This window comes from Poromitra crassiceps (genome assembly GCF_964638095.1).
Source record: "Poromitra crassiceps genome assembly, chromosome: 3".
Taxonomy (NCBI): domain Eukaryota; kingdom Metazoa; phylum Chordata; class Actinopteri; order Beryciformes; family Melamphaidae; genus Poromitra; species Poromitra crassiceps.
In genome coordinates, this window is record NC_139625.1 from 8,374,309 (window position 1) to 8,391,838 (window position 17,530).

A 17,530-nucleotide genomic window follows, 5' to 3' on the forward strand; every position below is an offset into this window, starting at 1 on the left:
TAACTGACTTTCTGACTCTGTCTGTCTCACTGTCTACCTGAGTGTCTGTCTGTCTGTCTCACTGACTGTCAGTCAGCGTCTCTCTGACTGACTGTGTGTTTCGTCTGTCTACCTCACTGACTGATGTCTGTCTGCCACTGACTGTCTGCCTGACTGTCACACTGGATGTTATGTAATTTAGTGTATAGCTTTCCATTGTTGCTTTGAATTTGACATTAGGCCAGGCATGACAATAGAGGCCTCTTTTAGGTCTGTGACCTCTGACCCCTTTTGTTTTTGCCCATCTTCTGCACGACCCAGCCACAGTCTTCATCACCAGTGTCAGGCCCAGCCACCTGAAAGGTTCCGCCTGTGTCATTGGTGTCCGGGCCATCGTCCAGGGTTGCTCCACCCTTCGGCCCAGCCTCCTGGACACCCTCTACACCTGTTGTGTCTGTTCGTCGCTGCCCAGGCCACATCACCTGCTCACTTTATCCATGGGGCAACTACTTAATTTGAACTATACCTCAACATCCTGGACTCAATCTCCCAGAATCTTTCACACCATCACCTCTCACTCACCTCATTAGTGCCCACGATCAGGATTTGATTACCCCACCTTCATAGCCTGCGTAAACCCAGCCTCCACATGACCTCTATCATCTATCATACTATCAGCACCGAAGAAATGTACACTACAGGTATAGCCTGTGACATCACGTTGAAGGCTGGGTTTACCCAGGCTACCACCTTCATCCTGCCTTTTATAAATGGTTATACTTGCAACCAGGGTCTAAGCTGATATATTTCATACATCTTTGTACCAGCTAACATCCATGCCTCCACATACATGCAATTGCATATATTATTAGTCTAAAGTTTAGACTTACACTACCAACCAGCAAATATCTCCAAATAAAAGCTGAGAGGACTATCAGCGTATCAACTTCTTGGTTTAACAGTCTACATATAAAATTGTATTTTTTTTTTTTTTTACCAAAAAGTCTACTCTTACAGGCAGGGCTATGTCGATCACGGACCATAGACAAGTAGCTAGTGCCAAGTACTGTAGCTTAAAATGGCCAGCAGGTCAATTTACACTCTTACATAAAGGTGGCTATGTGATAGACCAGTGGTTCTGATCCTTTTCCTTTCAAGGACCCCTATGAGGACCACAATGGAATAAGCCTTTGGGCTTTATTGTGTTTTCATCCTCAGTGATTCTTTTATTTTATATTTCTCTTCTATGTTAGTGTGTTGGCAAGATGTGCCCTTTTTAATCACCAAATAAAACCATACCATAATTTAGTCTCCAAATTAGGGCCACCGACCCATTTGATTGGGGGGGACTCGCTCACACACAAATCTGAGAACATTGTTATTATGTAATTTTGTCCAGAACTCCATAACTGTCTGCATTGTAGAGAGATATATAACATATTTGCTGGGGCTTCTGTGTATAATCTAGAGCAGTGGTACTCAGCCTTGCCCTACTCAGGAGACACTGACAAAAACAAAAGCTTTGAAAGAGCCACAATCCAAGTCCCTTTCCTCCCATTATTTCTTATTAGATTTGTATTTATTTATTTTAAGTAGCCGCATGTGGCTCTAGAGCCTCGGGTTGAGTATCACTGATCTAGAGAATGAGTGATATTGTACCAGCCTTAAGCTATACTCTGTATTCCTCCGCTTGCAAGCTATAATATATTCATCTGAGACCAACATCTGACTCCAGAATCTTTATTTAAGTATTTTACATCATGCAGTTTCAACTTTTTACTATTAAAGCTGTTTGGCATATCATCATGTCTACTAAAATGTACTGACTGCATTTGTAGTCAATTCTAAATACTTGAGGGGAAAGGGTGGGCATTGGACATTTGTAGACCATATTACAGTAGCTATCATTTAGCACAATTTTATCTGTAGATGATATCCATCCATACCTTAATTGCCTGGAGAGTTTGGTCTTCACCTGCTTTATTTGTAAAGGGTCTTAAGTGTATGATTTGGTGCTGTATAAATACAATTGCCTGACGTATATTTTTTAATTCAGCAAATCAATAATCTAGCTGTGTTCAAAATCAAATTTAGTATCTATTTTGTCTGTGTTTAAACAATTGACAGATATTCAAATAGTATTTGTAATTTACTTTGAACAAACATATCTAATACATGTGGCAATGCATATTTTGAACAAGCATATGACATACATGCAGCAATAATACATATTAGGAAATGTAAACCTTTTAAATAAAAATAAATAAAGACCAAACTGTCTTGTCTTATCCCAACTTTGCATCATTTATTCAAATTGCTCCTGCCAGAACTACCTTTTGTATAATAATCAATTGACCGATGACCAAAAGGGTGGATAGGGTGGAGTGACCTGACACGGCCTAGAGTGTGTTCTATTGAGTGTGATCAATAGAACACATGAGAACAAATAGATTAACAGAACCTTTAAAGGAACACTGCAAAGGATGAAGGTGGGGCATAGATTGAGGTGGGGTAATTAAATCCTGATTGTGGGTACATTGTGGGTAGATTGAGTCCAGGACGTTTAGCTTGGGTTTTTGAACAGCTGCCCCTTCAAATGGTACATTTATTTGAAACAGATACACAAATCACAAGCTGGTCTGGTTAAGTGTCAGTTGATGTATAGTTCAAATAAAGTAGTCGCCCCATGGAGGAAGTGAGCAGGTGATGTGGCCTGGGCAGCGACGAACAGGCACAACAGGTGTAGAGGGTGTCCAGGAGGCTGGGCCGAAGGGTGGAGCAACCCTGGACGATGGCCCGGACACCAATGACACAGGCGGAACCTTTCAGGAGACTGGACCTGACACTGGTGATGAAGACTGTGGCTGGGCCGTGCAGAAGACTATGGGCAAAAACAAAAGGGGTCAGAGGCCACAGACCTAAAAGAGGCCTCTATTGTCATGCCTGGCCTAATGTCAAATTCAAAGCAACAATGGAAAGCTATACACTAAATTACATAACATCCAGTGTGACAGTCAGGCAGACAGTCAGTGGCAGACAGACATCAGTCAGTGAGGTAGACAGACGAAACACACAGTCAGTCAGAGAGACGCTGACTGACAGTCAGGTAGACAGACAGACAGTCAGGTAGACAGTGAGGCAGACAGACAGTCAGGTAGACAGTGAGACAGACAGACAGTCAGACAGACAGACAGTCAGGTAGACAGTGAGGCAGACAGACAGTCAGGTAGACAGTGAGACAGACAGACAGTCAGGTAGACAGTGAGGCAGACAGAGTCAGAAAGTCAGTTAGTCACTGACTGATGCAGGCTACTGACTGTCTCACTGTCTGTCTATCTGCTGACTGACAGTCAGGTAGACAGACAGTGAGACAGATTGACAGACAAAGATACATGCAGACGGTCAGACAGACAAGCTAAGCTAGCTAGTCGCTACATTATACTGTACAACACAACATGAGCGGCAGGTTTGCCTCAAATATAACAGCTGAAAGTTAATGTAACGTTACATAAACATCTGTTTTAGCTGATATAAGTTTGAAAGCATGGCCACATGGAGAGGACAACATAAAAACGACAAACAACATAAAAAATAACGAAATAACGTTACTAACCTGAGCGGAAGCACAAGAAAGCTGCAGAGCGGCACTGATCTCTGAGTATGTTTGTCCACTGTCAAACAGTTCGTGGATCAAGTTATGATAAGGTTCAAGTGCGGCCATAACTGCAATAAGTTGTCAAAACGTAACAAGCAAACTTCAGACCATACAACTCCTCTCTTCCTGTTTTCTGAGACTGAACCCTCCGCGGAAATGTCGCGCATGCGTCTCCTCTCCTCGTTTTCCCAGCATTCACGGGGGTTTCCAAAAATATCCAAATATCACAAACAAAACAACAAAACAAATAAAACTTGATTTTCCCCTTTTCCTGTTTAGTTTTAAAACAGAAAAACCTCCTGTTTTTTCGTTTTTTGATTTTCCGTTTTTCCGTTTTGGTTTTAAAACGGAAAAAGAAAAAAACGAAACAGTTATTTGGTTTTTCCGATTTGGTTTTGAAACGGAAAAACGAAAGAACACAACATACACGGATTCTTAACCTCTCTCTCTCTCTCTCTCTCTCTCTCTCTCTCACTCTCTCCCTCTCTATGTCTCTCTATGTCTCTCTCTCTCTCTCTCTCCCTCTCAATTTAATTCAATTAAATTAAAATGGCTTTATTAGCATGATGTAACACTGTACATATTGCCAAAGCAAGCGATTAGACATGAACAGCTAAACATTAATTAGAAAACTTACTATATCAAACTAACATACTACAAGACTAACGAATGATCTGTTGTCAGATATAGTAGAAACATCAAATAACAAGCTTTGAATAGCAAAGAAGCTACAAGACAAATGAATGATGTGTTGTCAGATAGGCTATAGAGAGGCAATCAAAAGAACAAAGGATAACAAAGAAACAAACTACAAGACAATCTCTCTCTCTCTCTCTCTCTCTCTCTCTCTCGCTCTCTCTCTATGTCTCTCTCTCTCTATGTCTCTCTCTCCAGGTCTGATGTTTCCCTCATATGGTGATATACATCTGGCTCCCTTCAACGACGAGCAGCTCTACATCGAACACTACACACGAGCAAGCTTCTGGTCTCACACACACACACACACACACACACACACACACACACACACACACACACACACGCACACACACACACCTATGATAGTTCAATAAGAAAATAGAGATCCTAAAGCTTATTACTGTGGCCATACACCAGATCAGCAATATGTCATTTTGTATGCGGCTGCTGGCGGCACATGTTCCCGCCCCCTTTTAGGGGGAAAAAACTCCCCGTTGACCTCAATGTAAAATACCACTCCCCAAAGAAATTATAGAAAGATAACAGAATCAATCTCGTTTTATTAATGACCCCAAAACACCATGACATGACAATATATTACAACTCGGCCGGCCGCACAATGCGCAAGATAGCCTACATCTGAAATATGACTTTGACCCATCTAAAATCATGTGACTCATGACCCGTCTCTGACCTGGTTCCGGTGTCCGCTTGTTGCTAATGTAGTCTTCCGACACTAAATGCTGTTGTAGTGGAGCCCAGCGTCGTTGTAGGCTACTTGGCTCGGGGCTGTAGTGACATGAGTAGAGAAGATGAGTATGTTTTCTCCCTAAAAGGGGGCGGAGCCTAATTGCAGATCTGTATAGTAAAAAATACCAGTAGGCTATGAGTCAAACAAGTTAAACAATCTAACAATAATATCTAAATAGCCTACAGTAAATGAATACAGTAGGCTAAAGAGAGCTCAAACCAAAAGTTAATTAGGCATAATAATATGAGTTACTTTGAGTCAAAATTGACAAGACTATAGGTCAAAAACCACATTTAGCTGGCCACGGTAATATCAATCAAATATATTGCTTTATCTAACACGCCATTTTCGCATCGTCACCCTCTTAAAATAATGGCCTAAGTCACTTTTTCAAGTTTTTCAGAAAACATAAAAAACGTAACCAAATAATAATAGATATTTATTCATCATTCCACAAAAAGATGTTACGACAATAGATGACTATTGACATACTGTGATAGTAAATTATTGATTGAGTGCTTATTGATTGATTGCTTATGAACTATGGCCCTTCTAAGATGTATTTTGTGAACTATGTTCTTCATCATTGCAGAATATTCCATAGGGAGAACATGTATCTTGCTTTGAGTGGGTAGACGTGGATTGTTTTGTCTTGTGAACATCAGATTGACTACTGACGTCATGGAAATGTACTGAGTTGGAGAGAGGTTGTATGAAGTGGAAAAGTACTGCCCTCCAGATTGGGGGGGCGGACACCATAGTTTCAGTATATGATGAGTTGTAACAATGACTCGTGGCTCTTGTCTGACCAAATGCCGTCAGAGGGAGACTCTGTGCACAGATTTAAATGAAGAATAAATCCTCCTAATTACACTTGAAACGGGTATCTCATTATTGATGGATCAGCAGGGCAGCAATGTTTCCATCACAATACAAATAACACTGTCAATTATGTAACATAAAACGATTAGATGACTGATTAGATGACTTACGCCAATTTACAAACAAAACTTAGGTAAAAAAAAATGACTTAGGCCTGACTTACAGTTGCATTTTATGTCAAGCGTGTGACTTAGGCCGTTTTATTTTTGCCTAAGTCACATTGTCTAGACTTAGGCAAAAATAAAACGGCCTAAGACACACGCTTGACATAGAGGCCATTGCATTACCAGGTAGGAACAGCATGATCTTGTCAATTAAGGACTTAGGCCATTTTACCAGAGCTGGCCAGCATCATGAAGAGATGATTTAGGCAAAAATATCATTTTCCTCAAAAAGTGACTTATGCCATTATTTTAAGAGGTTGACGATATGAGATTGGATACATCTTTTATAATGACACTCTGTCTTTCATGCCTTACACTGTGTTGCCTGTATTGATCTACTACAGTAGGAAGTTAATCTTTTACTGCACTGTCTCCACTCACGAAGCTACTCTGGATAAGAATGTTGTTAAATGCCTGAGATGTAAATGTAAAAAAGAAAACACAGTGGTGGTACTGTAAATGACACTTGATTCTGTCTTCATCCAGGACACTTTTGATATCCAGGTTCTGATGGCCCGGTCTGTCAAGTACTGCATCAACTTCATGGAAGCTAAAGAAGAAGATCTGCTCAGGTTAGGTGGAAACACAGTGAGATTTCAAATTAATTAAATTAATTAATTTCATCCCCTTTTAACATCTTGTCTGACACTGGGAGATGAACATCATCACTGTACCTGAAGATGGCATCTGCCTGTTAAAATTCTAGCCACTTATTTTCTCTTGTAGTCATTATTGAAAGAGCACATGGCCAAACGGCACTATATCTGTTCAGTGGCCGTTATGGCTGCTCCTCTACTGTACCCCTGGACCGAGTCTAAAGCGGAAATGAACTCTCCAGCACCCCCATGTTGTTGTTGTTTTGACGGTGTTATGTGAATCTGCCACACCCACTGCCATGCCTGCCTTTGGCCAATCAGTGCAATAACTTCCTTAATACTCACTTAGCTGGTATTATATGAATCTGTTCATTGAGTTAAGCTTGCAATAAGGTATATTTTCAGACCACTAGAGGGTGACAAAGACTGCACCAAATAATTGAAATTATGGTAGGCTATATCTCTCTACTAATTCCGTGTGTGTGTGTGTGTGTGTGTGTGTGTGTGTGTGTGTGTGTGTGTGTCTGTGTGTGTGTGTGTGTGTGTGTGTGTGTGTGTGTGTGTGTGTGTGTGTGTGTGTGTGTGTGTGTGTGCATGTGCGCGTGTGTGTGTGCGTGCGTGCGTGTGTGTGTGCGCGTGTGTCCGTGCACTTGTGTGTTTCAGAATGGAGATTCCCTTTGTGTTCACGCTGCTCCAGTCTGGTCTGGTCCACGGCCTGGCCTTCTGGTTTGATGTGGCTTATCTGGGATCCAAGTGAGAAGTGTATTTATTTATGCACGATATAGGATTTTTTTTGCCGATATTTTTCAAGTCTTTTGGCCGAATGCCAATATCTATATATGTGAGCATTTCTTTCCACATAATTTCACAGAACCTCAAGTCTCTCCTGTAGTGGAATTAACACATTTATTATTATTATTGTGAAGGCCCACTGGCAAATGCAGACATAAATACAATGCTTTTCAAAATGTGCACATTCACTGGGCAAAATAAGAAAACTATTTCAACTTAGGTTATGGAAAACATGCTATATTTTAATTGATGTAACATTTTGCAAGATTCATCCTGCTTAAACAGGCTTGGACGATGCTCTCCCTGGGTTAGGCTTAGCATTATTAAAGCGTCATGTTATCGGCCTGTGATATCAGTAGAAATGTTTGTTTGGGGGCCGATATTTCATTTCAAAACCTTTATCGGCAGATATAACGATGCCGTGCCGATATCATCGTGCGTCACTAATTGAGGATACAATGCTACAAGTCACACCTTTAATCTATTTCATCCCCCCCCCCCCCCCCCTCTCTCTCTCTCTGTGGAGGTCAACAGTGTGGCTCTCCACAGCTCCCACTGAGCCGCTGACACGCTGGTACCAGGTCAGATGTTTGCTTCAGACTCCGCTGTTTGCCAAGCTGGGACAGACTCTGTCTGGGAGCGTGCTGCTCACCGCCAACAACAGGTAGGTTACACCTCAAGCCTGGCTTTACCTGCTGCTGTCACACTTGTGTGTTGTTGCTTTTCATTCTTTCCATGAAATTTCCCTTTACTCAATCTGGTTGTCTCACTGAGATCAAGATCTCTTTTGTGAGGCGGTACTGAAAAGTATATAAAAAAGAAAAAGGAAAAAAGAATAAAGGAACATGAATAAAACAATAGAATTGATCAAGCGGTCAGTAGTCTCTCGCTTGCCGGACTCTCCCTACAATTGGGGAGAGTCCGGCTGTACTGGCTGGCACTCTGGTATAGCTTTGGGAAAGGCTCTGTTTACCTTTACAGCCAACCACCGGAAGTACCAAGCTGGCACATTCCAGGTCCAATGGTTTTCAGCGTGTAGCAAGCAACAAGCTAGCATTGTTGATGATGTTGTTTCACAGCAGCTAGGGCAGACTTTATAAAAACAGTGACAAACATCATGTGAAATATTACTTTACAGGTTCAAGTAGGCTGCAGGATGTTTTTTGATTTTGCCTATTACCTGTGAGTGTTAGGGTGGTTTAAACGTCCTGATCATGTGACCTCGCATTCTGTTTCACTCCAAGGTTCAGTCTGGACTTCCAGCCGCCCAAACAGCCCAGTCGCCAAAGAAATGTTAAATATCAACGTTTGTCCACGTTTCTACTTCACAATTTTGGCTGGAAAATTGTAAAATGGGGGGAAGGGGGGGGGGGGGGTGTTGGTTAGACTCAATAAGGGGACATTCACACCAAAAGCGCTTTTTTTCAGTCAGTCATCGCTATGAAAAATGTCGAGGGCGCTTCCATTGTGCACAAAACACAGCGCACGGAGCGTCTTTTTTTTTGCGCTTCGTTTTATTTTCCCCTGCAGTCGCGCACACTAGAGTTGAGCACACAACGACCACACGGACGGTAGCCAGCTGGTTTTGTCTGTTTGATGTTGTTCACTGTCAACATGAAATTATTGCCAATTCTGGCAGCAGCGAGGTTGAGGATCCCTCTGGGAGGAGAAAATGTAGGAGGAGTAAAAAGACGAGCAGCGCGCTTTTCCTCCAAATGTTCAACTTTTTCAGCTTTAAAACGCCCAGAGCGCTCCTCCAAAAAGACGAGACGCCACCAGCATATAAACGCCAGGTGCGTTCTTTGAAAGAGGAGCACGTCTAGCGCGTCCTTACATAGAGAATGAATTGCAGAAAGACGCTGGCAGCTCCAAAAATGCTTTTGGCTTGAATGTCCCCTAACAATTAAACAAGAACCAGACATGCACCAGCAGAGCTTCTCAGCGGAAAATATGTTTTCACTGTTCTTCTGCTACTGTGATTGGCTGAAGGAGTTGTCTGTCAAGGAAAGAACCTCTAACCCGCCACGCCCCACCTCGGCTGCTGCTCGGCTGATCCCTCGTATATGAGTGTACCTTAAAGGGATAGTTCGGATTATTGGACATCAAGTTGTATGAACTCCATACCAGTTGAAGTCCATACCAGAACCTGAGTACACAGTGTTCGTGACCGCCGTGGATGCAGTGCGCGGAGCCAGAAAGTAGTGCCAATAAATAGCGCGGTCTGATCAACAGCAAGACTGCGGTTTTATTGTTGAAATGAGAAGTCATAACACATGCATGCTTTCTTTAGGAGTAAAACTTGATAACTCCGTGACCCTAGAATGTCCACCGGGACTAGTTTTTCTCCACTCAGATCAAGCTAGAGCTCCGCCCACGGGACTCATGGATCCGCAAGTCAGCTCCCCATACACTCTACAATCCAAACTATCCCTTTAAAACAAATAATCACCAAGCTGTCCTTTTCCCATTGTAGGCAGAACTATGGCATCACCAAGCTGTCCCCACTGTAGGCAGAGCTACAGTATGACATCACAAACCTGTCCATTTCCCACTGTAGGCAGAACTATGACATCACCAAGCTGTCCTTTTCCCACTGTAGGCAGAACTATGACATCACCAAGCTGTCCTTGTCCCACTGTAGGCAGAGCTATGATGTCACCAAACTCTTGTTTTCCCACTGTAGGCAGAGCTACAGTATGACATCACAAACCTGTCCATTTCCCACTGTAGGCAGACCAATGACATCAGCAAACCTGTCATTTTCCCACTGTAGGCTGAGCTATGACATCACAAACCTGTCCTTTTCCCACTGTAGGCAGAGCTATGACATCACAAATATGTCCTTTTCTCACTGTAGGCAGAGCTATGACATCACAAACCTGTCATTTTCCCACTGTAAACATGTTATCCTTTGGAATTTAATTTGTAAATTGTCTTCTCTATATCCATAAATATCAATCAATCAATCATGACATCACAAACCTGTCATTTTCCCACTGTAGGCAGAGCTATGACATCACAAACCTGTAATTTTCCCACTGTAGGCAGAGCTATGACATCACAAACCTGTCATTTTCCCACTGTAGGCAGAGCTATGACATCACAAACCTGTCCTTTTCTCACTGTAGGCAGAGCTATGACATCACAAAGATGTCCTTTTCCCACTGTAGGCAGACCAATGACATCAGCAAACCTGTCATTTTCCCACTGTAGGCAGAGCTATGACACCACAAACCTGTCCTTTTCCCACGCAGAGCTATGACATCACAAAGCTGTCATTTTCCCACTGTAGGCAGAGCTATGACATCACAAACCTGTCATTTTCCCACTGTAGGCAGAGCTATGACATCACAAACCTGTCCTTTTCCCACTGTAGGCAGAGCTATGACATCACAAACCTGTCCTTTTCCCACTGTAGGCAGAGTTATGACATCACAAATCTGTAATTTTCCCACTGTAGGCAGAGCTATGACATCCACATCACAGCCACAGTCGACCAGTCAGGCTTCAGATCAGGAAACACCCTGGACCTCAAAAACCCTTTCTTCAGGTGAGTGCACTGCACCTGCTTCCTCCCCGACACCCTGACTCACTAGTCAGCTTTCACTATTCCAACCAGACAACAGTCACCATCATGACTGACTGACATCATATTATCATATGGATACTGTAGTGAATTCAACTTGGGCGTGTGATCATTCTCTTATATCACACAGAAGCTGACTTGTGTGACTGGCTTGCTTTGGGAAATTCAATAAGAAAATGTCTAATGCTCCCTCCACAACTGCCTTCCAGGTGTCAGGTGATCAAGGTGCTTTGCCTCCAAGTAGTAGTAGCAGCGGTGGGATTTCGCAGGGGCTGTGTACAATAACGTGTGTGTGTGTGTGTGTGTGTGTGTGTGTGTGTGTGTGTGTGTGTGTGTGTGCGTGTGCGTGTGCGTGCGTGTGTGTGTGTGTGTATGTGTGGGGGAGGGGGGGGGGGGCGTTTAAGGGGCATGCTCCTAGGAAGTCTTTGTTTATAGAGTTTATAGAGTTTTATTAGGATCCCCATTAGCTGCTGCAAAGCAGCCGCTAATCTTCCTGGGGTCCACACATAACATAAAAACATTACATTAACTCAGACCATTACGATACAAGACATTCAAAGTGACGGCCAATATTGGGACAAAGACAGTTACAGGACAAAGACATTACAATAAACAATGAACGGAGAATAATAACAAACAACACAAAATAAAAATAACAAAGTAAAACCGGATAATAATCTACCTATATCATACCTACTCCTCCAACCTAACAAAAAGGAAAAGAAATTCCTATCTATGAGTGTGTGTGTGCTTGTGCGTGTGCGCGTGTCTACGTCATGTTCCTTACTGCTTTTGAGCTGCTAAGTGACCTTTCAGTTGCTTTTTAAAGCCTGGCTTGGTTTTGTCTTTGGTGATCTTCTCTGGCAATGCATTCCATGCTACCATTGCTCGATACAACACTGTCCTTTGCATTGACTCTTTTTTAGCTTTAGGCAGTTGATAGCAACCCCTGGTGGCATGTCTCGTCTTATATTCATGTGTATCTGAGCTTAATCTTAGTTGAGTATATAAACAGGTAGGGTATTTTGACACTCTGATATTTCTTAAAAAAACAAGGAGTGATACTGTCAGCCTGTCCTTGACTTTCATCCAGGACAGCTTGACATGCATCTCATTTACATTTGACCTTGATGTACATTACTTGTACATTTTCACAAGGTTATCAATACCCAAACTCCTGGCTTTCTCTTCGACAGCATAATTTATAGCTCACGTACTCACACACACTCCACCAGAGGGGCGAGCAGGGGTCAGTTGACTTTGCCTAGACCCAAAACTAACTTTATGAAGAAAACAGTCACATACAGATCGATAATGTCCTGGAATTGTCTGCCAGTAAACATTTCCTCCATCCATGGGAGGGCTGGTTTCAAACGGAAACTTAGATCCCACCTGCACTCACTAACACCAGCAAACACACTTTGAACACACAACTTACTCAGTTCCCATTATGTATGTCTTTTAATAGTATGTTTTAGAATAGCGTCTTTTGGATCGGCTGATCTAATGTATATATTACATTATTATATTATATATATTATATTATATTATATTATTGTTGTATAATGTATATAATATATCTAATGTAGCTGGCCAGCTACATAACCAGCTGATCAAACTGTTGTTGTTGTTTTGTTTTGTTTTGTTTTATATACTGCTCTTTACTCTGTGACGCACCTGTATTGCACTGCATTTTGCTATTTCTTATTACTTTAATAATTCTTATTTTTTACTATGTTATTTACTACTGAACTTTACTGTCTACAGTTACTATTGCTGTAATGTATTGTGTATTGTGTTTGGACCCCAGGAAGACTAGCGGTCGTTTTGGCGGCAGCTAATGGGGATCCTTTTAAATAAACAAATAAACAAATAAACAAACATTGAAGGGCAAGCCGAGCTGCTCTGTTTTGAGCCAGCTGCAGTTTTCCCAGGTCCCTCTGGTTTGCGCTTGACCCGATAATTGAGCAGTAGTCTAGCTGGGATAAGACTAGAGTCTCAAGGATCACTGAGCATCTCCTAATTACTGATATATTCCTCCCCATCTTTGCAACCACAGTATCTATGTGCTTCGTCCATGACAGATTCCTATCCAAGATTACAACCAAAAGCTTTGTTTCTTCAACCTGCTCTATGTTTATCTTGTTCAGCATCAGATTCAATTTTGGTTTATTCCTCAGTGAATGATTCGTTCCAAATACAATACTTTTTGTTTTTTGTATGTTTAAGACTAATTTGTTATTCGTCACCCATTCAATTACTGCTGTCAATTCTTTGTTTAAAATTTCACTTTGTTTACAACATGATTTGTGCCAATCTGTGTAGTTTTACCTGTTTCTCATTATGATACGATGATAGAAAACAAATATTTCCGTCTTTACAGTATTTTATGTTGTATTTTCCTTCCAAATGACAAGTCACCAAATCCGGGTAATGTCTCCATAAAGGAGAGACATCTGGTCACACACACGAGCGGGGGTCAGCAACCTTGGTTATGGGTGCCACTGCTGGCATGCCAAGGGTTAACCAGTGGCATGCCAACCCAGTAGCGATAAGTGCGAAATTGATTTTGTTTTTCTGTAGAAATGTTGAAGTGCCAAATTACCTTTTTCCAAAGGTTTCATTCATTCATTCATTCATTCATTCATTCATTCATTCATTCATAACCTAATAGTGTAAGCATTGTCTGCAGGATGCCGTCGTGGCTGCATGGCTAGAGGCCTCCAGACAGACAGTGACCTGGAAGGAGGAGGAGGTCTAGAGTGGGGAGCCTCTCTCTTCCAATATGCAAGGTGAGGAGTACAATGGTCAACTTAAAGGAGAATTCCAGTTTTTTTTTACATCCCGGATCTTATTTCCAGCTTAAAATATTATCACCCATATAACTTTTGGTTTCATTCGGATCCTTTTAGAAGAAGCTATAGAGAGTATTCGACTGACCTAAGTCACGCCCGGTCACGCCAACCCACTATTGTTGACATTTCCGTGGCGCGCTGTCAAAGTGACTGACAGCCTGGTGATAGCAGCAGCAGAGGAGGACCCCAGCATGGACGCAACAGCCACCGTTACTAACTTATTTAATACCGTTTTTACTTCATCAGGAGCTATTTCACAACAGCGATGGTGTAGGCCTACTGTGTAACACACGGCTGTAGCAATAGCAGCAAAAAAAGTTAGTTAGTTTTTATGCAATCCCTACGCTGTCCGCAAGGGAAAGAGACAGACGCTGATGTCGGTGGCACAAAAGTAAGAATGTCACAGACCTTAAGTTGCCACAGATGAAATAGTTATAGGACTCAAGGGATTTGAAAGTCTTCAGCTCCTGAGACGTGTATGCTACTGTATTCACAGGTACTTATAAATGTCCGGGTACGTTATTCCTGGCAATAATGAAAGATCTTTACTCATGGTGACATGGTGCAAGTTCCCTTCTTTTTTCCAGCATTGTATATGACCAGTGAATTCCCTTTAATTCCCCTCACCCTGCAGATCTTCACCATGCAGAGAAGACCAGTGGTTGCCAGATCCCCACATGCAGGTCCTGTCCAATACCAGTTTGAGGAGGACAGCAGCGAACATGGCCTGCCAACCACCTGTTCCTGGAGTGTTCCCTCAAGTAGACTGCTGACTGGTCCCATCACCAGCTTCTTCTGGACATCTACACCTCAACAAGCTTCCCAGACTCAAGACCCCCCCCCCCCCCCCCCCCCCCAACCCCCCCCCCCCAACCCCCCCCCCCCCACACACACACACACACACACACACATATCCAGCCAAACGTTCAGGGACACACGTACAGATCCACTCACACACCAAAAGGATTGGCACAGTGCTTTTGTTCACCCCTTGTATTTACTTTTACTACAACCAGTTTTTTTATTGCTGCATAACCATGTTGTAACCAACTGACATGTTTCCCCATTGTGTGGACAGTCTCAGGAATATAACGTGTAAGTATCTGAGAGGGTTGCAGCTACCAAAGATGTGTAGCCTACTACCTCCATTTCCATGTCTACTTACCTTTCTCATCCACAATGCTGAACATCTTCATTCCATCATAATCTGGAGCATTTACATATCCACCTTATTTTTGGCAGCCATTTTTGCCTGATCTGCCTGATGGGTGCTTCTTCCGGTGTAATAGACTATTTTAACTTGACAAAAAAAAATGTCTATGAGGATTTTACAGCAGAGATATTCTGCTGGATAACTTAATGCATTCTGGGTAGTCGGCTAGTGTAGCTAATGCTAGCGGCTAGCGTTATTTACTTTACATGGCAGTAAAACGCCACTGAATGACCAAATTGATTTAACTTTTAACCATTTCGAGTAACACTGTTTCCATACGGACCCCAAGCGTTGGTTAGTTGTTTATAACGTGACTATATTTATAACTTTTATAACGTGCTCCAGCTTCCGGTTTATAATTCGGGTCTGCAGCATATAGGTCTGCAGCAGAGTATAACAAAGGAAATGGCAAGCTGCAACAATAAGTCACGTTAAACCGGACGTTGTACCCACATTTATTCTTTACAGTGGGGCATTCAAAAATAAGGTGGATAAGAAAGATGAGTTGCTCAATACAGAGGTACCTACAGTTTCCTGTTTTCTGCTCTCATCATTAACAGGAAGCCAACTTGACTGTCAAATTAAAGTTACTTTTTCTAGATCCTCAACACCAGCAACTTGACTGCAGTGGTGGGAGTAATGAGTAAAAGTACAGATCTTCCCAGAAAATGACTTTTGGTAGAAGTTGAAGTCACCTATTAGAATATTACTTGAGTAAAAGTCTTAAGGTATCTGACATTTATTTACCATTTACTTTATTAAGTATCAAAAGTAATTTTCTGATATTAAATGTACTAAGCATTGAAAGTAAAAGCACAAGTAAATGCTGTTAATAAAACAAATAAAAGATATGCCTGGGCTTGGGAAGTGAGAGTGGAAATCTTCTTGAGTTTTATAGTGTTTGCCAAACAATATTCTGGTGCATTATGACAGCTCGCGGAAACACGATATGTTCGCTTCACTTTTGCCTATAGCAGGAGGGAGCAGGGGCGTGTTGTAAATATGTTATACAGTCAATGGTCACAATAGACAGCCTTCTACTTAATATGACCTCAATAAGCTTGAAACATAGGCTACCACATGCATTAATTAGTATATTGATATACTTTTAAAAGTTAGACTTGCCCACCTGGGGATTCAAACTGTGGACCTTTATACTGAGTCATGAACGTAGATCAACCATTCCCAACTTGTGGGCCGGGGCCCACTGGTGGCCAGCAAAGCTATTGCAAGTGGGCTACCAAATAATTTGCAAAACATTACGATTTTTGTGAGTGTGTATGTGTATATATATATATATATATATATATATATATATATATACAGTATATATATTTCAATCATGAGAGACCAGAGGGTAGAATTAACAAGCAAGCTTTATTTAAGAATGGCATGGCGATAAGATCTATGGCATGAAACGACATGGCAGCTAATGCTGATGGCATGGCAGCATGGCAACTAGTTATTTGGCTTAATCACTCCGTGGTAAGATGCCTCTGTTCTTGAGGTGAGAGAGGGCATCTGCTCGGACTAGGATAGAGAACCCCCCCCTGTAGGGGATTCTTCAGGAGTCAAGACATTGGTGGTGGACTGGGGAGGTGGGTGGGGCGAAACACGCTTCAGAGAATGGGATGCGATCAGCTCAGGTACAGCGACCAGAAGGATCAGGGAAAGAGGACGATGACACGCTGAGCATGGCTATAAATACTGCCACGTCATAGCCTCGGCATTGACGACATTACCGGCGTCATATTGGCAAGTTGAGGGGCTGATTGGCTGTTGAGGATGGGGTGATGGGACACGCTTCACAGCGGACATCACACTAGGATTACACTTGTCGTCACACTAGGATTACATATGACGTGAGGCAGCGTGTCTGGTCTTCATCTTGAAACTAGGTCGAGACCACTATTATCTATATATGTTGTAGGCTAATGTAATAAGGCTACATGTTTGCATAACAAGTTTGTGTCACAAATAGCCCTGCAACATGAGTCAGCACTAAAACGAAGAGTAGCCTCCACAAGTTAGTTGTTGGTGAAAACAGTCAAGAACCACAAAATAATGTTTGAGGCCTGATCCTCATGAAGGTAATTTAAAAAGTATTTTCAGGGATTGTCATGTTGTGTGATCACAAAAGTTTATGTTCTTATAAAGATATGAAATATTACAGTAATGATGGGTTTATAATAAATGATGAGCTGTAAATACGGACAAAGCTTAATAAACAATCAGATAATAGAATCAATAAACAGCTAAATTTACAACAATGACATGTGAGACTTTTCCAATCAATCATTAATGTGATGCTGACATGTTTCTGAACACACAAACAAACACATGGAGAGTCTCAGCTAA

General features: G+C 42.0%; 1 protein-coding gene across 1 annotated transcript in view; it reads left to right on the forward strand.

The window, feature by feature from the left end:
• The window catches only part of LOC310774278 (histone-arginine methyltransferase CARM1-like), a gene marked incomplete at both ends in the record, with an annotated part of 12,387 nt that extends 1,315 nt beyond the window's left edge, over nt 1-11,072 (forward strand). The window contains 6 exons of the mRNA XM_083634321.1: nt 4,529-4,619; nt 4,811-4,838; nt 6,617-6,702; nt 7,390-7,479; nt 8,045-8,182; nt 10,979-11,072. Of these exons, the coding sequence (XP_083490447.1) occupies nt 4,529-4,619; nt 4,811-4,838; nt 6,617-6,702; nt 7,390-7,479; nt 8,045-8,182; nt 10,979-11,072 (527 nt within the window). The remainder of the gene's footprint in view (nt 1-4,528; nt 4,620-4,810; nt 4,839-6,616; nt 6,703-7,389; nt 7,480-8,044; nt 8,183-10,978) is intronic.
• Between the last annotated feature and the right edge of the window lie 6,458 nt (nt 11,073-17,530).